At 46.7% G+C, this 24,783-nt stretch overlaps 1 protein-coding gene across 9 annotated transcripts in view; it reads left to right on the top strand.

Annotated features, from left to right (window-relative positions):
* The window catches only part of KDM6B (lysine demethylase 6B), a 960,064-nt gene that overhangs the window by 927,882 nt on the left and 7,399 nt on the right, over positions 1-24,783 (top strand). For all 9 annotated transcript variants that reach the window (XM_078670455.1, XM_078670453.1, XM_078670454.1 and 6 more), the window contains 4 exons: positions 11,561-11,675; positions 11,861-12,048; positions 13,068-13,209; positions 13,697-13,823. In XM_078670455.1, the coding sequence (XP_078526581.1) occupies positions 11,561-11,675; positions 11,861-12,048; positions 13,068-13,209; positions 13,697-13,823 (572 nt within the window). The remainder of the gene's footprint in view (positions 1-11,560; positions 11,676-11,860; positions 12,049-13,067; positions 13,210-13,696; positions 13,824-24,783) is intronic.

Genomic DNA, 24,783 nt, shown 5'->3' with positions numbered 1-24,783 from the left:
AGCAGACAGGCTAAGCAGAAAGGCAAACGCCTCACACAAATGGGAGCGAAAAAAGGAAGTGTCAAGGCAGGTCTTCTAGAACTTGGGGACACCGTAAGTAGACCTATTTGCAAAACACAGGAAGGCAAAATGCCAAAGCTTCGCATCCAGGTTCTTTCATTCAGAGCCACTGGAGAATGCCCTGTCAATAAAATGTAAATATATACCAATTGTCCTTATGGACTCATTCATAAGTGGTACCTTCTTTTGTGTCTTAGAAGGAACCCTAAGTTACTTAAGCTTATTTATCGGACCCAAATTAATTACCCTGGTCCACGTGGGCAGATAAAGTTCTCCTTGTTATTTAAACACTGCCAACAAAATGATCAGGTACATTTGCCTACGCCTTTTCACTGATTCCAATTATACCGAACGTGATCCAAAAGCAAGTCAACCTGATGCTGTACATTTCACTCCCAACATATCAAGTCATATTGAAAATTAAAAAACATTTCGGCTTAAGGTTGTCTTTGTTTCACATCAACCAAACTATTGAACTACCAGTTTTTGTCCCCAGTCAGTCTGTAGCTGAAAGGGTGCTTCACACTGTATATGTTAAGAGCGCTCATGTATTATATTGACGGAAAGAAACCACCCAGAAAACCAATCCTCTCTTTATAGACTTCCCTAAATCCCATAAAATGTGTGCTATTTCCAAAGATGGTATTGCTAGGTTAATAGTTAAATGTATTCAAACTGGCTATGCTAAAGCCAAGCACATGCTACCTGTGCCTCCACAATCGCATTCTATAGTGAAAAGTGATGCACATCAGCTTTTTTAGGCTTCGGGAACAAAGGTCCACAAGGGTCAGGTGAGTACCAAAACTGCAGCACAGGGACAGCCAGGTGCAAAGATAAGATTCAAAGAGTTCAGCCCAATGCTGTTCAATGGAGATTGGGGGTGCTCCAAGCCACCCGGCTTGTAGATAAGTAAATCAGTTGCAGGGACCAAGCTTTGTGAGTTAGGTCAAGCACAGGGAGGGGACCACAAAGCAACAACAAACATGCGGCACAGGGGTGGCCGGGTGCAGGGTGCAAATTCAACGTCTGGCACCCAATGCTTTTCAATGAAGTTTCTGCTTTTGACAAACAGACTGCAGGTGTCGCACCTGAGGTTACTGGTAAGTCTGGGCAGTGAACTCGCTCACGGAGTTTGCAGAGTTTAGTGCACTCCGTGTTACGCGGAGCAGAGTTTTTTCCCCCCTCTCTCGCATTCATCAACGACAAGTTGGCGAGTGTGAGCGAGGAAAATCCACCTTCTGGTGACATTTTTCCTCTTTCGCGATCATCAACATCAAGTTGTTGAGCGCGAGCATGGAAAATCAATCTCCCGGCAAGATTTCTCAAAGCGGGCGGTCAGATTTCTCATTGCGAGTCGTCCCATATGCTCGCGACCGCTTGTGTTGAGAAACCGCCCGCTCGCGTTCCGAAAGCTGCCGCTCGAGTAAAAATCTGCTTGTGCGGCAGAAAGGAAGCAGTGCCCGCTTGCGCTGTGCATGATGCCGTTCGCGATGATTGCACTGTGCGGACAAGCACCTGGAACTGAATGTCACTGCACACTGCATGTTCAAGGCATATGAGCTGTAGATCGTATACTTGTGCATAGATCGCCATCTGGTGTTGGGCTCGGATGTTTGCACTTTAGTTTTGGCTTGGAAGAAGTCTTTGTGGTCACGAGGTAGGTGACTCCTCCTTAGGACGATAGTGCACATGGGCATCGACTCCATCTCCAGATTGTTTCTTTCCGCCATCTGGTTCGGATGTGTATTGTGCCGCTCCAGTTCAGGATAGTCTTCAAACCTTTTAGACGCGCAATCCTTACCACTCGACGGTAATGTTTTCGATAGCAGGTTTCCTTTCGATGCGCATCGTGAAAAATCCAACAACTTCGATTGAAGCTTCAACGCGGGCCGTGAGGCCTACCTGCGCCGAACACGCCAGCAGTCCATGGAACAGACTCCATTAAAAAAATGTCCTGGGTGTGGTGGTAAGTTCCCACACACGGACTTGCATGACGTCTGTAACCTCTGACTCTCCCCGGAGCATGAAAAAAGCAGCTGCGAAGCCTGTTGATCATACAGATCGAAGAAAACTATTTGTGACCGTCGGGCTTGACGGCACGAGGTGAGACGCGGCTCTAGTCCGGTGCCAGAGACGAATTGGAATTCCAACCCGGCGCCGAAGAAGGACAAATTTCCGTGTCTGAAGCAGTCATGAAGAGGACTCTAGCATCACTCTGGGTCAACGAACTGTGAGTAACAATCCCCAACTACCCACAAACACCCCAAAGACTCCGGTTACACCTTCACCTTCGGGTTCAGGTCAACACCGTGATAGTATTTCAGACTCCCGGCCTTTGAGCCCGGCTATGAAACAATAAAGACAAGCCCTCGGGATCGAGCCAACCCTGTGCAGGTGTTGACCCTACATCTTCACACATTCACGTAACAGCACCACGTGACCTATGCGGAAGTCTTTTTCCGAATTCCAAGACGATACACACGCCATTGGGCGGCTCCGGTGAGTGGCTTTCACTGATTTTGCATATCGTTTGGTCGAGGCGTCCATGTTCTGTTGATTAATGTATTTCTTTTGACTTTTGTCGTTTTTGCAGCCCTAAAACAGTTTTGACAGCTCTCTGTACTCAATATTCTTGCTCCCTCTGGTAAGAATCTGTGGCATGGTGTAAGCGCACACTCTCGCGGGTGAAAGCAGGATATAGGATTTTGACACATACTGTTTTACATTTTTTCAGATAGGAGTTCTGTGTCTCAGATCTCGTCACGTGTGCCTTTTTCGAGTGCCTTTTTCGAAGTAAACAGTGTTTCTGTTGTTTTTGGGTAAGAATGACTCTGTCGGGGCTCCTCCTTATTAGTCTATTTGTTTTATGAGTGGGTATTGAGCTTTGGCTCCCTATTTATAATTTTTTTCATAGTGGGCCTCTCACACATTTGTTTATCTCTCCTTGCAGAGGGTGACGTATTGGACCGAGCAGGTTAGTTTCTTTGGAACCTCTGTCTGTTGGGCTTCATTCACTTGATCACGTTACATTATGCTTGGTGTACGCATTTCCGAATGAGAAATTCTTTTCACGTTGCACAGGTGGTGGTTCTCCATCTTTTGGACAGTGCATATCTCCAGTTACCTTTATGGATGTCATTTAGCCTAGTTACATATGCCTGAAATTGTGACACGGTTGTCGTTTTTTGTGTTGTAGATCCAGAGTTAAACTTCTGAAGAACATCTCAACATCTTTGTTTTCTTTGAAACCGTGTAATTGTACAGAGTTTTACATCCCCTGAAGAAGGGTTCAGTTAGAACCTGAAATTCATAGGGAATTCATATTATGATTTTGTTTGACAATTATATAATGTGACTAATATTTCTTTGTGAGTATATTTGAATTTTTGAAATCTTGTCTTAGGAGAGACAGCTGGAGTCAGAAGTGTTTACAGCATGTATTTTGATTTTTGATTAATAATCATTTTTGAAAGAAACAATGAGAAGTGTCTTGTATATATATATATATATATATATATATATATATATATATATATATATATATATACAAATGAATTTGTTAACAATTTCCTTTTACACAGGAATACACTTGATTAGCATGTGAAGGCTCTCAGCCTATAGCTGTGCTACATGTAGTCTTGGGTTGTCCTTAGGCTCTTTTTTCACTGACCCTACATCTTCGGCACAGAAACACAAGGCTAAGTCTGGTGCTCCGCTCACGGCACCGAAGACATCTTTGGCACCGAAAGACTCACATAAGCCAAAGACTACGGAGCCGATTCAACCAAAAGCTTCAGAACCAACACCGGCTAAACCGAAAGCATCGGACCCAAAACCAGTTAAAGAAAGATTTCGGAACCAAAACTAAAAGAAAAACCTTCCGATCCGAAATAGGGGGAAACCAAGCCCTCGGAGCCGAAACAACCCCCCGCACCTAAGGGCACAGAGTCTAAAAAACACGGAAGCCCTCCTAAACATCCATCCAAAGAATTTCCTCTACAAGACTCTTTGGATCCGAAGCAAAAACAGCTGTAGTTTGACTCAGACACTGGGAAACTTCAAGCCACCCTTCCCAAAAAACAGAACCTGGACCTCCCTGAAGACCACCACATAGCTCTTGAGAAAAAAAGACATGGGTACTAACCCCTCTTCTCCCTTACATACCTCCCTCTCCACCACCTTTTAACCCACATCTGCTAATTTCACCAGCAAATTCACCACCAGCATGCTTTTCACCTGGGCCGCAGGTTGATGGGGATCGAGACGGAGACGGGGATGGGGATGATAATCAGGACAGCATTCCACAGGACCCAGACCCCTGGGGTGATTATGATAAAGACCTGATCATACTAATGACCCTGATCTATATCCCTCAAGACCATCACCACCCGATGACAATATTGGTTTTGCACAGCTCATTAAAAGAGCTGCTCAATACCATGGAGATGGAATTGCCTACTGATCGCTTTGAAGAGGATTTTCTATTGGAAATTTCGACCCCTCACAAAAAACCACAAACACTCTGCCCATGCTCAAAGGTATGATATACCATGCTAATGAAGTATTTAAAGACCCTGTTAGAGCCAGAATACGGACGCCATGGGTAGACAAAAAATTTAAAGCAGCTCCTACGGACCCATTTTACATCAGGGGTCAGGTACCTTTAGTTTTGCTTGTTGTTGCAAATGCACGGAAAAGGGCAAATTCTCAGACAACAGGTGACGCCCCTCAACCTGACAAGAAATCAAAACTTCTAGATGCATCAGGCTAGAGTATCGCATCTCAAGCTGTCAACCATTGGCGCATTGCCAATGCACCAGCTCTCCTGGCTCGGTATGATAGAGAGCTCACAATGACGAGCTAGAAAAACTGATGCAACACTTACCAGACCAATACAAGGATAAAGCTCACAACCTCATTCAAGAGGGTAAACTTATCACAAACACTTCCATCAAATGTGCCCTTGACACAGCCTCGCGTCCCATTAACACCAGTATTTTGCTACGCCGACACGCTTGGCTTCGAATCTCAGGATTCAAACAAGAAGTACAGTCAGCACTCCTTAATCAGCCATTTGATCAACAACACCTTTTGTCCCCCACAGTCCATTCTTCAATGGAGAAAATGAAGAAAGACACTGAGACTGCTAAAGCCATGGGGGCATTACAACTACCCTCTAATAGAGGTTCTTTTCGTCGCTCCTTTTATAGGGCTAGCTCAAAGACTGCATCATCAGAACACACCTCCTCATCTTATAAAAGCCCCAATCAAAGCTCTTCATCCAGAGGATATTTTTGGGGAGGATACAGAGGGAATAACAATAGAGGAAGGGGCAGGGGAAACTCCACCCGCACTTCCCCTACCACCAAAAAGTGACTTTCCTCCACTACCCCGATCATTCCACTCCTGTCGGGGGACATCTATCACAGTTCCTACCTGTCTGGAATTCAATCACAACAGACAAGTGGGTAAGACAAATTATCCATATGGTTACTGCCTGGAACTCACTTCGACCCACCCCCCCCCAAACACTCACTACCACCGCGAGTGTTCATGCAGTTAATCAGGATGATGGCCTCTTGCATTCTCATCGTCCCTCATGCAAGACTCCAAATGCGTCCCATACAGGAGTGTTTGGCACGTCGGTGGATCAGGCTCAAGGTCAGCTAACAGATCTGGTGTTGGTAGACAACTGCATCCATTGCTCTCTGCAGTGGTGGAACACACAAAACCTTTCCAAAGGGCGCCGTTCCTAGAGCCGGTTCCACAGGTAGTGCTAACAGACGCATCGCTCACCAGCTGGGGAGCTCATCTTCAGACCCATACCATTCATGGCATATGGAGCCTTCAACAAAAACAATTTCACACAAATTACCTAGAAATGTTAGCAATCTTCCTAGCGTTAAAATCTTTTCAACTCCACCTCTTGAGCAAAGCTGTCCTAATCCGTACAGACAACATGACAGCAATGTATTGTATACAAAAACAGGGGGGGGGGGGGGAGTGGCACACTCTCTGCAGCTTTCACACCTAGCTCAAAGCATATGGATGGGCCATTCCTCAAAACGTATATCTCCTTGCAGAACACCTCCCAGGAGTAAACCATCACATTGCGGATCTACTCAGTTGCCAAAAACAGCAGATCCACAAATGGGAACTTCATAAGTTCTGCTTCCATTCTTTCAATTGTGGGGGCACCCAGAAATAGACCTGTTCGCCACACACCAAAACGCAAAATGCCATCTAGGTATCCACACCCATTGTCCAAAGGCAATGCACTATGGATAAACTGGTCAGGCAAATTTGCTTACGCTTTTTCGCCTCTCCCGCTCATTCCGCTAGTGGTTCGGAAGCTCAAACGCATTCCCTCACAATGATCATGATTTCTCCGACAGCCATGGTTCACAACCCTCTTGGAACTATCAGTAGTTCCTCATCAAAAGCTACGCCTCTCACCCAAGCTTCTCACTCAAAATCATGGAGCGATAATACATCCAGATCGCAGTCAACTCAACCTTGCGATCTGGCACCTGAAATGTTAGTTTGGCTACCTCAATCTCCCACCAGACTGCAAGAAGATCATTAAAGAGGCTAGACGTCCTACCACTGGAGCTTTCTATTTTGCAAACTGGAAAAGATTGGTAATTTACTGTACAAACAACCAAGTCAGCCCACTAGATGCTTCTATTCAAAACATAATCTGTTACCTTTTGCATCTACAACAATGTAACCTAGCGTTTACATCCAGTAGACTACATCTCGCTGCCATAGCAGCCTATCTCTAAAACAGACAACACTTGTCTTTGTTTAGAGTACCAGCTATCAAAGCTTTTATGGAAGGACTTAAAAGAATAATTCCACCTAGAGTTACACCAGTTCCACCCGCTCCAGTATGGAACTTAAATGTGGTCCTTACCAGACTCATGGATCCCCTATTTGAACCTATGCATAAATGTGAATTACAATTTCTCACCTGGAAAGTAGCTTTCCTGGTTGCCATCACCTCTCTCAGAAGAGTCTGTGAACTCCAGGCATTAACCATACAAGAACCATTTCTTCAAATTCACCATAACAAAGTGGTTCTTAGGACTTACCCAAAATTTCTACCAAAAGTCGTATCTGGTTTCCACCTCAACCAGTCTGTAGAACTTCCAGTGTTTTTCCCTCTACCAAACTCAGTAGCAGAACAAGCACTTTACACGCTAGACGTGAAAAGAGCGATACTTTACTACATTGAAAGAACAAAATCCTTTAGGACTAAACACATTTTGGTTGCTTTCTCCCCACCGCATAAGGGCAATCCTATCTCAAAAACAGGGATTGCAAGGTGGATTGTTAAATGTAGCCAAATATGCTATGCTAAAGACAAACTCACATTAACCATTACCCCTAGAGCTCACTTCACACGTAAACTAGGGGCATCTATGGTTTTCTTAGGGAACATTCCCCCAGATGACCTATGCAAAGTAGCAACTTGGTCTACAATACACTACTGTGTAGATGTGCAGGCAAAACAACAAGCTAGTGTGGGCCAGGCTATATTAAGAACACTTTTTTTAAACCACTTCAACAGAAACAGTTAGCCACCACTAAAGAGGTAAGTGCTGTATAGTCTATGCACAAGTAAACGATCTACAGCTCATATGACCCAAACGGAAAATGCTACTTACCAGTATCTGTTCTTGGCATGTAGAGCTGTAGATTCGTATACGCCTACACGGAGACCTCTTATCTGTTCCAGAATGATCTTACTTGGATACATTACACATGAACATCCTTTTCTATTTCTTACTAACTCCATCATAACCCTCCATGGCAAAACAATCTGGAGATGGGAGTCGTTGCCCATGCGCACTATCGTCCTAAGGAGGAGTCACCTACCTCGTGACCACAAAGACTTCTTCCAAGACAAAAACAAAGTGCAAACATCCGAGCCAAACACCAGATGCCGATCTATGCACAAGTATACGAATCTACATCTCTACATGGCAAGAACAGATGCATACTGGTAAGTAGCATTTTCCTTATCTAAAGTAACCCCGCCTGTCGTGGAGCTCCACGTAGTGCGGTGGAGTTTTTTTTGCACTTTGCGGAGGTATGCTACGGGGAACTCTGCCCTGGCTTAGTTACTGGAGGGAGACCAATGAAGGCAGAGGTAAATCGAGATGTAGAGGGTCGCAGGGGCGCAGTCAATTCTACTCACCAAGGCACAGGGTCTTCAAGTGCAGGGGTTCCTTAAGACGTTGGAGTCTTCCAGAGACGGTGGCAGTCAGGGGGAGCCTCTGGATTCAGTCTGCAGGCGTCGTCGTGGAGTCCAGAAGGGGGATGAACTTGAGGTCAGGAATGCTGGGGAATCCATTCTGTGTGGGTGGGCCACCTGGATATGGTCCGTAGGCATCTAGAGCCGAGTGGGCGGGACTCGTGGATCCGCAGGCCACAAAGTCCTTTGTGTTAAATTCTTGTGGAGAGAACTGCTGTCCTTGGGAGTTCTGTTTTTTTTTTTTCCAAAGTTCAGGCAGTTTTCCTCTGGTTTCTGGAAGTCGCTGGCTGCAGGGCAGGCACCTTCTACAGGGGTCTTGGAAGCTGGGGACAAATCAGTCTTCTTCAGACTTTGCTGCACTGTCGTCTTCGTCAATCTTCTCAGGTCACAGGTAACTAGTTTCCTTGTCTAGGGGAGCCAGCTAAATACTAAACTTGGGGGTGGGGGTTGATGTTTCAGGGGTGTAGCAGGTAGGGCCAATGGGCTCCTTATGTGGGGATGCGTACTCCCGCTATTATGCTACCCTCTTGTGGAAGGGGGTCATAGTCCTAGCCCTGATTGGAAGAGTCCCCTCATCTTCAAGATGAAGGGGACTGGAAAGTGTACTTCACTTTGCCTCCTCCACATGACGGGTGGAGTTAGCAAAGGTGGGCACACCTAGCCTTTTTAAGTTTTCCCACCCAAACTGGGGGTGTAAACCAGGTACTGCCATCTGCTTCTAGCAGCAGAAGCTTGGAGGTCGCATTACAAAGGCAGAAGGCATTTGAAGCTTTCCCATCGAGCACTGGGCCTATTCTGAAGGAGGAGGTGTGACACTTCTGCCCAGGATATGCATTGCTTCTGATCCCAGAGAGAAGAGACTTTCCACCCAGGGTTCCAAAACATGTCTGTATGTGGCAGGCTGCCTAAAGCTAGTCCGTGACCACACTACGGTTGGTACGTTTTCAGGGGGTGTCTCTGAGGTGACCTCTGAGTACGTGTTTTAATAAATCTCACACTGTCATCAGTGTGGATGTATTACAAGGAACTCGTTGGTACCAAACACTCCTGGTTTCATTGAAGCCATCACAGTGTTGGGGAACTAGAGATGTTGAGTTTCCAGCCCATGTACTCCTTATGGCTTCCCTGGCACTCACAATATTTAGGCATTGACTTAAGTATTTTAGGGGCATATCTACTCATGCAGATATGCCTCACCTGTGGTATAGTGCACCCTGCCTTAGGGCTGCAAGGCCTGCTTGAGGGGTGACTTACCTATACCTTCAGACAGTGCTGGCTGGCGTCGAATTTGTCGTTCTTCACACAGGGGCATGCAAGCTGCAGGGGCAGTGGTATGGTCATAGTGAGTGGGTCCCAGGGACTCTTCAGGCTCTAGATACCTGGGGTACCACTTACTAGGGACTTACAGTGGGCAGAAGTAAGTATCAATTGGGGTCTGTTTTAGGGAAGAAGCACTGGCACAGGGGACCTGGTTGTCAGGGACCCTGTGCACTACAGTTGAAACCACATCAATAATTGGCAAAAAGTGGGGGCTAACCATGATGAAAGAGGCACTTTCTCACACCAAGTACATAGGACTGGTCGAAACAAGTCCGTTTTTTTAATGGATGGAAATGTTGCACATTTATAAATAAAGAAAATACACTAGTCTCTCTTATTGCCATAATCTTTCATCTCCTGAAAGTATGGTATACGTTTATAGGCTGGCAACCTGACAGGTTTTCGCTGACTAGCTGCGCGCTCCAAGAGGAAACTGCCACATCCAACCAGACAACACAGCTATCTGGTTAAAAACGCTCTATTGTGAGCTTACTGAGAACTTAGTGAGTTTAAATCCTACCTATTGCCTACCATTGGTTGGCTTCATTGTACCTCCCATTTGCTTGCTTCTTATTGGATGGCTTTCCTTTTCCATCTTGTGTTTGTCCCTCCCCTCAAGCATTGATTGTCTCTTTACTTTTGTCCTGCCACCTTTTGGGAACTGTTTTTTTAAGCACTCCATGAGAGTGCATGTGATTTGCAGTTGTCTCCCTCTTGTGCTTCTGCTCCATGCTCCATCTTCTTCCTTATTTTTGTGCTTTCCTCCATGCTCTGTCGCTCTTGTGTGCCCGCCCCCATTCTGTGTTATTCTCTCGCTTGTGTGCTTCTCCCCTCGGTTTGCTTGTTGCTTTTCCCCTCTAAATGCCTGTTGCTTCCTATATTTTAACACCTTGCGCTAGCGGTTTTCCAGCTGTGCGCGGCGGTTTTTTAAAAAAACGCGTTACATGACGAGCTGAGCTCATCATGAGCGTACGACAGGCGTAACTCATGACGAGCTGAGCTAGTCATGAGCGTGGAAGGGGTTAAATTGGAAAAAATTGGAAAATTTACATTTTTATGCTTAAAAAGGAGCTTTACTACAACTTAACACTTGATTGAGGAAGCTTGTATTTGCTCAAGTCATCATGCATGTGTATGCATACAAAATGAAGCCTCCCCAGCATCAAGCATGCCCTCACCCCCTTAGTTTGTGGTGTACAGTATCAGCATTATTGCTGATGCTGTACAACATGAAAAAAAGTCATTGGCAAAGGAGACAGATTAGCTTTAATTCTTATTCGACCACAGTGGATGGAAGTCTGTAGTAAAAAACATAACTGTCTAGTTTAGAATGGGTAATTTTAGAAAAAAAGAACCTCTGCTTTATTAGAATCAGTGTCTATATGCGAGAGCTTGTTGAAGCTGTTCTCTGTAAAGTGCATATAACAGGCAATGACTTGAAATAGTTTTCAGATTTTGTTTACCCTTCTTAAATTGAATGTTGATTAAACAGCGAACAACGGTATAGCTCTCCCGATTGGTTTGGGGCTGTTATTATGACTATGAAATCCATATTTCATAGGGACCTGTACAATATGTTCAATATTTGGCAGGACCTGTGAACTATTTTTCATATTTAAGAGGTCCCTGTGAAATGAGGCTTTTATAGCACTCTATTTTGTGCAATAAAACCACCCAACATGTACAATGTTTGTATATAATGTGTACGTGCGCTATGGCCTCCTGTATGTGGGTGGAACTAGTCCGTGTTTACCTACAATGAAGAATCCCATAATGGAGAACCAGTTATTCGGGTAATTCACTTAATTTTATTTGTATGACAAACTTATGAGACAAATGCTGTTTATTTTTTTTTTTAAATGTGCTAACTGCTTTGTTTTGACTATCTGCTTACCTTTTTCCCTTTTCTGCCTTTTGCAGGACACCAAGAGAACAATAACTTTTGTTCTGTGAACATTAACATTGGGCCTGGGGACTGCGAATGGTTTGCAGTTCACGAACATTACTGGGAGACCATCAGCACCTTCTGTGAGAAGTAAGAGCCATATGGGATATGTTGCACTGGGGGTGGGAAGAGTGGAGGGATACCTAGGGAGGGAAACCTATGAAGGTGGGTGGTCGACTGCAGGCAGGGGTGGGAATGCGGGTTAGTGGGGGGTATTGTGAACTCTGATACTTGTGATAGAATGTTTCCAAAATAAAGTTTTTTTTTTTTAATAGGCACAATGTAGACTACCTAACTGGCTCCTGGTGGCCCATCCTTGAAGACCTCTACAAGGAGAACATCCCAGTGTACAGATTCATGCAGCGGCCTGGCGATTTGGTGTGGATCAATGCTGGCACAGTTCACTGGGTCCAGGCTACTGGCTGGTGCAATAACATTGCATGGAATGTGGGTCCCCTCACACGTGAGTACCTTATAGTTATTTGGTTTGAGATGCTCTTCTTCTTATTTTAGTACCAGTCAGCCAGTACACTAGAGGTTGGTAGGTTTTCATGGGGCACCAGTGGGTACATGTCTTAATAAATCCACTACAGACATCCGTATGGATTTATTAAGACAAGGTGTTTGATACCAAGCACCACATGTTTGAGTAAAGGGGTCATGTAGCTGGGAAACTCTTAATGACCAGTGTCCAGTACACGTACTCAGGATCGCTTCCCTGTTCATTTCTACTATCTAGCAATTGAACTAAACAGTACAGGGGCATATCTGCTCATGCAGACAGGACCACACTTGTAATATAATGCCCCCTGCCTTGGGGCTGTAAGGCCTGTTGTAGGGGTGACTTGCATATATATCAGGCAGTGTCTGGGGACATGGCACGCAGTGTGTGCCAGGTTGTTTTGCCTTTTGTCCGCACCATTTCACGCTGCCTGCAATGGCAGTCTACATGAATTTGGTACATGTTGCAGCCCTTAGGGACCCTGTTTAGAACCCATGCCCTCTGTACCTGTGGCACCATTTACTAGGTCTTGTGGAGCAACTGCACAGTTACCTTGTTTTTGGGAAAGAACACTGGTACAGGGGACATGGTTAGCAGGCACACAGTGCACTTCAGTCAAAATGAATCAACTACCAGGCTCGAAATGGGGGCAACTATCCCAAAAAGGGGCACTTTACTACACAAAGTCTTTATGGGTAGTGTTTACGTTGCAAACATGTGTTCTGCTAAGATGTGGTCCTCAAGACAAATTCTCTAATTATTACTGTATTGACGTACAGACAAAAAATGAAGTATTATGCCACCAGATGGTGTAAAAACAATTGTTCTCAGCTACACTCCCTACAAACCAACCTCCACTTGGGGTTAATTAGTATTTTGAATTTGATGGCAGAAGGAAAGACCTGTAGTGCTTGACTGTCTTGAGGTCTTTGAATAAAACAGATTATATTTGAATATTGGTGCTTTTCTTTTCACTGCAGCCTATCAGTATCAATTGGCCTTGGAGCGCTATGAGTGGAATGAGGTGAAGAAAGTTAAGTCCATTGTGCCCATGATTCATGTCTCGTGGAATGTTGCTCGCACTGTGAAAATCACTGACCCGGACCTATACAAGATGATAAAGTGAGTTTCTGCACAGGATATCTGCATGTGAGGACAGTATGGGAAAAACCTGTTGTGGTGGACTTTTATATTTTTGTGAGGAGGGGAAGGCACTAAGTAGCACCAAGTGCCTGCCTTAGCCAAGCTCCTGCCACCTAGCATTACCAGCATGTGAATCACTTAGTCAAAGGTACATAACATTTTCCTTTCAAGGCAGTGGCTGAGGCAACAACACTGTCAACCAGATGGTAGTACCCCTCTCTCTTGTCTAGTATATGCACCCCATGGAAGGTACACCTTTGCATTTATTACAAGCAAAGGTCAGTTAGGGCACAGTGAGGCATGTTGGGAAGCCATCAAAATAGGTGGTGCTGGTACACTCAATTGTATTTTTAAGTGATAGGTTTTGAGGTGGCTCCACAACAGTGCCTGAAGAGTCTGGTTTGTTTGACCTCTGCAGTGCCAGGGCTCATTCTTAAGTTTTTTTTTCTTGTCGCCAAACCTCAAGGTACACTCTTATGCAGTCCATTAAGCATTGCCAGGTGCAGCGGGACAGCCTCATCAAGTCCGGGAAGAAGCTTGTCTACCAAAGCCGTGTGAAGGATGAACCTGCCTATTATTGTAATGAATGTGACGTGAGTACTCGCTGCCATAGATTGGAACCAATCTGTTATGCTTTGGCCATGGTCCTTTAATTTGGCTAATTAATGAAAGATAGTACATTGATTTGGCTTAAAATATGGGATTGGTCTATTCTGGGAGTAACTCTGCCCTACTGAAAATTTCAAAACCATCTGTTGTGTTGTGTGGAGACGTGATTTTAAGAGTTGTAGGGAGCAAAGCCTTCAGGTTTCTCTACCTGTCTTCCTTGTTCATCCAGTTTTGAATTAGGAAAAAAATTCCTGTGGTTGATTTGATCATTCCACTTCCCACATCAACTTCGAATTTTCCATCAGACTTCATTCTTTTGTATATGACAGCTGCTTTAAGTCCGGTTAAATGCTTTTAGGACTATAATCCAACCCAATAGTCTATTAGGTACTCTATGGTGAGACAGAATTAGAACAATGACAAAACATTCCTGCTTATACTTTTTTGCTGCCTCTACCCTCTTCTAGATTCATATACTGTGCATTATTCTGCCATCTGATTGTTGGGTCCAGAAGTGTTTCAAATTGGGAGGTTTTAGCCTGGGCATCAACTAAGGGAGGAGTCAAATGACTCACAAAGACCACGGTGCCCCAAAACATGCCCACGATTTCAGATTATTTTTTTCTGTCGGTGAATTAAAAGATGTACGGGAGAACTTGTGAAAAGATGTCAGAATTTCACAGTGATTCACCAAAAAGTGCAGGGAAGACTATGATTACACATAGTGGAGGGCAAGTTTTTGGTCCACGTCTTCTACTAGTTCATAGGATGCATTTCAGCATAGTTGTTTACTTTCAGTCTCATAAACACCATTTAATTGCAAAAATGCTTTATTTAACGGTCTTGCTCTGTAACCAACGACTGAGAACCGCTTATGCCTGTTCTCTTTTCAAGCCAAATACTTTAATTCATAGAGGCAAAGCGCCTGATTCACAAACTGTACTTCTGAGTAAGTTTTCTACTTTTTGGTATTCACAAACTGCACTTTTGTAGTAACTTGCATTTTGTAGTAAATCCAGCACTAAACATTGCCAACCACTGGTACTGAAAGAACCACCTATAGAAAATAATGTAGTTGCGGAAGTGACACAGCAAACCTCCTAAATATGATGTGGTGCTGTAGTTCTACTGTTGGAAAGTGGATTATTAGTAGGGGCAGATATGCATTTACCACTGGCAATAATAACACGATATAGGGCTCAGAATAGGTCATAAAAAATGATGCCCATGCTCAACCATTGGTAATTTAGCTGCGAGCAGGCAGGCTTAACTTCAAAGACAGGTATGTAAAGGATTTAAAAACACTAATTCAGTAAATAACCCCTTGCGTGCTTCTGTCGGCCAATGGCCCCGCCCACTCCGCTAAGCCGACACACAGCGGCGAAATTGCCGCCACGGTTAATTAAGACACAACACACAATAAAAATCCATCACCAATTCATAAAAATGGGAAATATTTTTATCTTTAAACTGACAGAAAAAACGAAAATAATCCACTGTAGGGAACCAGAGATATGAATTTTTAAAGATGTCACTTTCTAGTGCTTAGTAACCATGTCACTTTTGGACATTTGGTTTCCTCTGACAAAGAAACATTCACATTTAGCAATTGTTCTGGAGGATTTCTCACCAGACTTGTGGAGCCTTCTCTAGGAACTCCTTTCTGAAGGTCCTCTTGTGGGTTCAAAGTGTCTAAAACACAATCCAAGGGTCTGGAATCTCCAAGAGGGTCCTTGAAAGTTTGGGACCTCAGTTCCCACAATCCACTTGGACAAAACCCTTACAAATAGTACTCCAGGCTAAGGATTCTTTGTGGTGAAAGTCTAGGTGAGCTCTGTTAACCTGTAGCTTGTAGGGAGTCCACTCTTTACTCCTTTTGAAGCAGGTTTGATCCACAGGGCTGTAGTTTCAGATGGTGCATAAGGAGCAATCTTCAAAGTGCAGGGCCTGGTGAATGCACATCACTCTTCAGCATGCACTCTTCTGGTTCTCTTAGATCTCAAAAAGCTGATCTGAGAGGCACTGCCCCTCGCGTATACTTATTCAGTGTTCTCTGGGGTCAAGCAGGAGGGCACTCTGGCCAATGAGGTGCAGGGCAACACCCAAAAGTATGACCACTTCCTCCAAAGTGTGGCACAATGCTAACCCAGAAAGCACTATTCCTCCCAAATTCAATTTGTCTGAATTTTCAGCAGAGGGATCAGAACAAACTAAACCAGCCCATAGGGTGGCTTCATCTGCGTAGATCAACTGCCCTTACATCTGGGAATTCCTCATCCCTGCTTCCCCCCCCCCCCCCCAAAAAAAATCTGGCTGCAGAGAGGAGAGGTGTAAATGAAAACCGGTTTCTATAGCTTGTCTCCTCCTTCCCTTGAAGAGCATTATTTACTAGCCCCCACCCTGGCTCTTGCATTCCTATGCCTAGCAACCTCTCCTCCCCGAAAGGTTCTTAACCAGAGAGATCATTTATCACCTATTCAAAGCAGCCAGGCTAGTCCACTTATCTCTGACCAATCGGGGCAGAGCACCTCAGGATTGCATTTTGGCTTACAGACACAGTTTTATTACTTCTTGTCTGTACATTTTAGAAGAAATTCAACAATACCATATTGTTGGATTTACCATTACAATTCTACTGAGCCCTTTAATCCTAGTTTAAGGGCTTTTATGTATCCAGTTATTAAAATATAACCTCTTTCAATGTTAACCTGTGGGCTGGGGATCCTCAATGGAAAAATGAACTGGACAATTTCTCCAATACCAGGGCCTATAAAACAGGCTTTATAAGGGCCCTGCTTATATCTGCAGGAGCCGCACCCCTGGGACACTTAGGAAAGACTTTAGGGGTTCGGAATATATCAAAATATTGCAGATCCTAATTTCACAGTGCTACTAGCACCCCATCCCCATTTCTCTCCCCACCGGGTTTCTACCATGCCCAAACATTGTTGTTTATCCATTTTTAAGTGCCCAAAACACATTAATTTGGACACAATTTGCATTTTAAAAGCAGTCGTGCAACACAGGGCTTGTTTTAAACGGACATCAGGCTCCAGCAGTGTACACATGCAAGTGTACACTGCAGAAAAGGCTGCTGGCCTCTAAACTGCCCTGCCCTATTCTACACTAGGGACTTGAAGGTCGTTTCAATCCCCCTGACTTATTTGTACTAGGGCCTTATAGGGGAGGTCATGCCAATCACCAGGGTACCTTAACTCATAGTGTACCCTAATGTATGTAGGTGTTTTCACTGTATTCTACATGTGTCTTTAGCATAGCACTGGCCCTGTGCCTGGTTAGGCAGAGCAAGGGTCAATCCGAGTCAGTTACCACCACTACCAGTCAGCAAAAAGTTGGCGGGTGCCCAGGGCACAGGATGACTTTGCAACAGCTACCCTGGAAAGTATTTAGGGTTGCCTGTTTGGATATTTGCCCAATACCTAAAAACAATAAACTAGTCACTAAATTTGTAGATAAAAAAGTTGGGGGTGCCCAGAGCACAGGATGATTTCGCACCAGCTACCCTGGAAAGTATTTAGGACTGCCCATTTGAAAATTTGCTCACGAACCAAAAACAATAAACTAGTCACTAAATTCGTAGATAAAAAAAGTTGGGGGGTACCCAGAGCACAGGGTGACTTTGCACCAGCTATCCTGGAATGTATTTAGGATTGCCCGTTTGGAAATTCCCCCAATTCCCAAAAACAATAAACTAGTCACTAAGTTTGTAGATCTTGCTCAAAGTTAGCCAAAAGAGCCTTAAACATGCGATGAAAAGCGGCTGTGCCTCCAACATTAGAGAGTTGGAGACAAGAAGAGCTGAGTTGGATGGAAGCAGAGAGCAGAGCGCTTCGTAGGGAGGAATGACCTGGGTTACGTAAAAGACCCATTGCAGAAGCTTGGAATAAATTTGATTGCTTACAAAAGAAATGTAAATAATGACACACCACTTTAGACAACAGCAATACACAATAAAAAGAAATCCGACATCATAACTACTAGGGAAATGAGCTGGTTGTAAAAAGCCCGTCCTGGAAGAGGTAAAACAGTTAGCTAAATAAGTAGTATATGGGCATGAGCAAAGAAAAAGAAGTAGTAACTGTAAGGGAAAGATAACCACTCTAATTGACCTCTGCCTAAGAATGCATTTGATGACGACAAGTTTGGAGATGGGAAGGGCAGAAATCACGCACAACAAGTCTTGCAGCATGTGCCTTGAATAGTAAAGAAACTCCGGGGAAAACAAAAAGGGGGAGGGGGGGGGGTGGGGGGATTTGTTAAAAAGTTGATTAAACATATGTTGGAAAACGAGGCAGTATCTGTGAGGCCTGCACAAATAACATGACACATTTGTCCTTCACTGGGAACCAAACACCCTAGGGCAGCGCCTGACTCTCAGAGGGTAGCGTTGCAGAGCAGTCTGAGGCTTACTCAAGGGAGGTGGTGTGGGCTAGTAATCGCCATTTGCAGGTGCGCAAAAATAATACTCAATAATTGATTGTCCAGTCTGTACTTTGCTTTATAAAAGTAAGAGTACATTTATTAAACACACACACCACTCAATACTATGCACCAATTTACAAATATACATAAGCTGATGGAATTACTTTGTGACATTGCATAACATCTCCACCCCTCCCGCAGGGGGGGTGGGCTCTAGTACCACCACTCCCATGTATGCACATCATCTTGCCCCCAATGCAGTGAATTGGTCTTAATCTGGAGCGAGGGCCCTGCGCACTGGCACCATCCCAATGGCGACCCCCCCCCCATTACCTCCACAAGCATTTAACAGGCTACACATGCCTTGGTGACACATGACCCTGACTGAGCATCTCCTACCGACCATACAGTATTCACCTCTTCATCTTAAGGGCTAACAGTCTGGGGTCTTCACCTAAGCGCAGCTGCAAGAATACATGTTTACGCACACTTTAGAATGACAGTACTCCGCACATTTGGATATCATTAGAATGCATTGCAATTACAGCCCCTAAAGGCATCACAGATAAAATCACAGGTTTAAGTATCTACTGTCAGACACGCTAGCAGGAATGTCTAGCCACTTAAATCTATTTTTCATATGGCATCACCTTGCACCAGCACCTCACAGTAACCAGGTGAAAGTCAGTCCCTCTACAAGAAATAACCATTGATAATCGCAGTTCAGTGCAATTACACCTCTTCACCTCTTCACCTCCAGGGGATGCCCTTCTAGGCATCCCCACCTCAGCCCTTCACTCCTTGATGCAGTAACCACAACACCCTCAGCTGAAGAACAAAAGTTCCAGCCCAGAAGGTGTAAACTGCCAGAAGAGCCCTGGCGGGGTTGATTCCTTAGAACCCCCAAGACACTTGGGGTGGGACTTTTCTTCTTTGGGCTGGGGGAGGCTGCGTTGCTCCTGCAGCTCCCCCTGCCCCTCCAACAATTGAGTGACCCCCCCTCCTCTGGGCGCCACCGGCACCCGAAACAGCCGACTTCCTAATGCCTTGCAAGGCATTCTGGGGCGATTTCGCTCCTTTTCCTGCATATTGGATGAGCGGCTCTCCCGCTGTGCTGGGGAGAGCCGCGCTGATCCGCCGGCGGCTTCGCCGCATCCTCAGGCCTCGTTGGGGGGCCCGGTCCCACCCGGACCCCCAGGTAAGGGTCCGCGGCGCTTTGGTTGGGGGCCCGTCCCACCCGGGCCCCTGGCTCCTCCTTCTCTTCTCTGGGGGCCCCGGTCCCACCCGTGACCCCTACGGCCTTCCATGCTGGAGGGCAGTCCAAGGAGCCCACCCCTGGCTGCCCCCGCCGGCTCCCCGCTCGGCCCGCACCCTTGTGTGCGACCGCGGGAGCCGGCCCTTCAGTTCTCGTCTGCCCGTGCCGGCGGGCAGACACGGAGACCAGCGCGGCTCCCGCTGGCCTCCTCCCCCCCTCCTTTCTCCTGACTTCGGGGCCCGGGGATGGGGTCCCGGGCCCCTGGACTCGTTCGGGGGGGCGCGACGGCGCTCCCCCTCACTCAGGTCCCGGGCCCCTCCTCCTATCTTCTTTGCGGGGGGGCGCGACGGCGCCTCCCGCCCCCGCCTCCTCACACGGGGCCCGGAGTTGGGCTCCCGGGCCCCTCAACTCCCGCACCGCTTCAGGGCGAGCGCGACGGCGCTCCCCAGCGCAGGTTTCGGCGGGGCGCCAGAGTGGGCTCCTGGCACCCCGCGGGGGCATATTCACGGGGTGCGTGACGGCGCACCCCGGCTTTACTTCTTTTGGGGGGCAGCCCCCGGGACCTGACCCACCCCGGGGGCATCTCTGGGACCGGCGGCGGAGCCCCATGCGCTTCGTCGTCGGTCTTCTTAGGGGTCAAAGGTCGCTCACCTTCCGGGGGCCATATCTCAGCCCCTGGGGGTCCGATCTGCCCCATTTTCGCGTCTTCTCGCTCCTGGTGGTGTCCCCCAGCCTCTGGGAGCACTCTCTTTCGTCCTCTGGGTCTCCAAGAGGGTGCATTCTGCAGGGAGCGGTTTTCATGTCCTCCCTGCACCTCTCTTCTCCCTGCGCAGAGGCCTCCTCTTCTGTGCCACGATCCTAGGCTCTTCTTCTGGCGCTGTTAGGGGCCTGGGGGGCAGTCAAGGGTTTCCTCCTTCCCACTGCCCATTGCACCAGGCTCCAGCACCTTTCGCCTCCGCAGACCACACCCCAGAGAGAGCTTCTCTTCCTGTGCAAGTACTTTTTAAAAGTTGAGTAGGGGGCTGGCAGGAAGTCTCTGTGTGTCCAATCACACAGCGACACATCACTTCCCTGCCCCCTACCTCCTTCTTGTCCAGCCTCTGGGTAGTTCAAAATGGAGTCGTCCAGTGTCTCTGGCCACATGGCCTCTGAAACCCAACTCCTTCCCCCTTCACTGCCTTCTCTCCTGGGTGCAAACTGGTGCCTGGCACCCAGCGACAGCAGTTGATGGATTGGCTTTAGCTCCACCTATCTTTTCTCCTTGGAGGGAAGATCTTGCTCTGGGAAGAAAGGTCATTAATCTAACCTGCCATGGCCAGACCCCAGTCAGGGACTCAGAGAAATATGACATTTCTGGACGACCCAAAAGCAGTACAAATATGACTTTGGACTTTGCAGAATACTCATCTTCACATCTGCTACACTGGACATTTGTGCGTGTCTGGAATCTGTAGGCTTTGTGGAAGTCATTTTAGCCATGGTTCCCACATCCCCATAGGGAAATAATGAAGTAAAAACACAGTAAAACACACTGACTTTCCCTGGCAGGTTCCTTCCCAGGGTATAAAGCCTATTCCATGTCACCGCCCAATTCTGCATAAGCTGGCCACGCCATTCTCTGTAGCTGCTCCTGGACTGCGCACACTAGGAATCTCCCCTGCGCAGCTCCTACACGTGTGCACACGCATGTACACCTGTGTCTGCATGTAACCAGCCCGGTGTCTCTTACTCCAGCTGCTGCGCAGCGGCCTGGTCAAGCCAGGGGGACACCAGTAAAATCTCAATGCAGTCTGCTTCATTAGGAGTTCACTGTGGGTGAGTCCCAGATTATGAGGCCCCCCACAGTAAAAGCTCAACAATTAGGTGCTCAAAAAGCGAAAAATCCGGGCGGCCCATAGTGTCAGAACCACCTTCTAACAACATAGTAGACAGAAAATGAATATGGAAGAACAATTCCACTTTGTAAATTAATCCAATAATATTTCAGTTGCAAAACACATAATTGCATAGTTCCAGGCAGGTGAGCTGTAGATCACATGCTTTGCATACTCTTACCATCTAGTGTTGGATCCGGATGTTTGCAAGTTGTTTTTGTTCGAAGAAATCTTTCCAGTCACGAGGTAGGTGACTCCTCCTTTCGGTGATGGTGCGCATGGGCATCAACTTCATTGTTACCTCAAGGCCAAGGTCTGCACGAGAAGAGGTTTCTAACGCTCCGTCTCATGGCATGGCACCGAAACTCTCTGAAAAGCCTTTCGGCTCCAGACAGTCGGCTAAAGCCCACTTCCAAACCGAAATCTTCCAACTCGAAATCAAAGATGAGTTCCGAACCGAAACCTTCGACACCGAAAATTAAGAAATATCCTTCAGAGTCAAAACCCTCGGCACCTAAAGGACATTCCGGCTCGACTCCAAAAGCTTTTTTGCCGAAAAGCAAAGACTTGCCTACAACACAACTGGATCCAAACATAGACACTATAACTCCTAAACTGGATCCAAAACTGAAAACGCTGTACATTCACAATGACACACAGGGCATAGCCATGCTAAAACTCCATCTAAGCACAAGCTTTCTGAGGATGATAGCCGATGCAAAATTCCTCTCAAGAAAAAAAGTGCAGGCACTAGTCCTTTCCATACACTTCCATCTCCTCCTTCCTCTTCACCACCGCTTGATCCATTACAGATTACACCGAGTCAGTCTCCTCTACCTCAATTTCACACAGGTGACACGGACTATGCACAATTACCAGATCCTTAGACGGACTACACAACTGATCCTCAACAGGAAACAGACCAAGATCTTTATCCTGCCAGGCCATCTCCACCTGATGACAATCGGTCTTTACCGAGAGTCTTTACAGAGAGTCCGCCTCCCCCCGTTCAGATCGGAGGCCACCGAAGTCATCTGCGGCGTTCCTCAAGGCTCCTCGCTCAGCCCAACACTCTTCAACGTCTACATGAGCCCCCTCGCAGCCATCGCACGCCAGCACAACCTCAACATCATCTCCTACGCCGACGACACCCAGCTGATCCTCTCCCTCACCAACGACCCCGCCACCGCCAGAGCCAACCTACACGAAGGGATGACGGACGTTGCCAAGTGGATGATGAACAGTCGCCTGAAACTAAACTCGGACAAGACGGAAGTCCTCATCCTGGGATCTTCAACCTCCGCCTGGGACGACTCCTGGTGGCCCCCCGCCCTGGGCTGCGTACTCAAACCCACAGACCACGCACGCAACCTGGGCTTCATCCTGGACTCCTCCCTCTCCATGACCAGACAAGTCAACGCCGTCTCCTCGTCGTGCTTCAACATCCTGCGCATGCTACGTAAGATCTTCCGATGGATCCCCACCGAGACCAGGAAGACGGTCACCCAGGCCCTCGTCACCAGCCGTCTGGACTACGGCAACTCCCTCTACACCGGAACCACCGCCAAACTCCAGAAGAGACTCCAGCGGATCCAGAACACCTCAGCACGACTCATCCTGGACATCCCCCGCCGCAGCCACATCTCCGGACACCTGAGAGACCTGCACTGGCTCCCGGTCAACAAGAGAATCACCTTCCGGCTCCTCACCCACGCACACAAAGCCCTACACAACCAAGGCCCAGGATACCTCAACAGCCGCCTCAACTTCTACGCTCCCAAACGCCAGCTTCGATCGACCAGCCACGCCCTCGCCGCCGTCCCCCGCATCCGAAGAGCCACCACAGGAGGAAGGTCCTTCTCCTACCTGGCCGCCAAGACTTGGAACTCCCTTCCGACCCACCTCCGCCTGACCCAAGACCACCTCGCCTTTAGGAAGCAGCTCAAGACCTGGCTGTTCGAGCAGTGGCGGACCCCCTCCCCCCAGCGCTTTGAGACCCTCCGGGTGAGTAGTGCGCTATATAAATGCTTTGATTGATTGATTTACCAACAGCTTATTGCTTGAGCAGCAGAATACCACGGGGTGGTACTACATAAAGTTTTTAGAGGAAGATTTTCTCTATGACACTCTAGGATCCCATAAGTCCAGTCAGACACTGCCTATGCTCAAGGGTATGTTATGGCACACACACAATATTTTTAAAGATCCTGTCCGTGCCAGAATCCTTACACCTAGAGTAGATAAAAAAATAAATGTTCCCCCCACAGATCCTATTCTTATTAGGGGTCATTTACCACTTGATTCTTTAGTGGTATCAAATGCTAGAAAGAGGGCTAACTCTCAAGCATCTGGGGATGCCCCTCTCCCAGATAAAGAATCGAAGCTTATTGATGTTTCGGGTAAACGGGTGGCTACGCAAGCAGCTAACCAATGGCGTATCGCTAATACGCAGTGCTTACTAGCAAGATACGATTGAGCCCACTGGGATGATATCGAACAATTACTTCAGTTCTCCCAAAGGAGCATAGGGCAGAGGCTCAGGATTTAGTCCAGGAAGGCAAACTAATTTCTAATGCCTCTTATCAGATGCGCTCTAGATGCAGCAGACACCACAGCTAGAGAAGTAAATACTAGCATCTTACTACGACGACACGCATGGTTGCGGATATCAGGGTTCAAACCTGAAGTCCAACAATCTATCCTGGCTATACCCTTTGATAAACATATTTTTGGCCCTGAAGTCGATCTAGCGCGTGAAAAAATGAAAAAGGAGACCGATTGAGCAAAATCTATGGGAGCGCTTCTATTTCCCTCCTATAGATGTTTCTTTTGGCGCTCTTTTTATAGGGGAGAATCCAAGTCCACAGGCACTGACCAGAACACTTTCTCCTACAAAGGCAATTCACAATCCTCTTTTACAGAGGAGGTTATAGGGGAAATAGTCCCAGGGGTAGAGGTAGAAACAACACACCACGCACTTCCCCTTCCTCAAGCAGACAGTGACTTCCCTGCGACTACCCCGCACCTGTTAGAGGAAGACTTCAAGTCTTTTCCAATAACAGACAAATGGGTGCTTGTAATTATCCAACATGGTTATTGCCCAGAGCTTATCAACAATCCTCCAAACATTACTCCTCGATCTCATAAAATATCACCAGACCATCAGCACTTGCTTCAACAAGAATTGCAATCTTTATTACTCAAAGGGGCAATAGAACCAGTCCCACTTCAGTACCAAGGGTCAGGGGTTTATTACCTTTACTTTCTAATTCCCAAAAAGGACGGCTCCTTGAGACCTATGTTAGATCTCAGAGAGTTAAACAAATACATATTGTCTGAGCACTTTTACATGGTAACTCTTCAACAAGTACT

The sequence above is a fragment of the Lissotriton helveticus genome, chromosome 12 (assembly GCF_964261635.1).
Source record: "Lissotriton helveticus chromosome 12, aLisHel1.1, whole genome shotgun sequence".
Classification (NCBI taxonomy): Eukaryota; Metazoa; Chordata; class Amphibia; order Caudata; family Salamandridae; genus Lissotriton; species Lissotriton helveticus.
The sequence above is the reverse complement of the archived record's forward strand: the minus strand, read 5'-3'. Positions and strand labels throughout refer to the sequence as shown.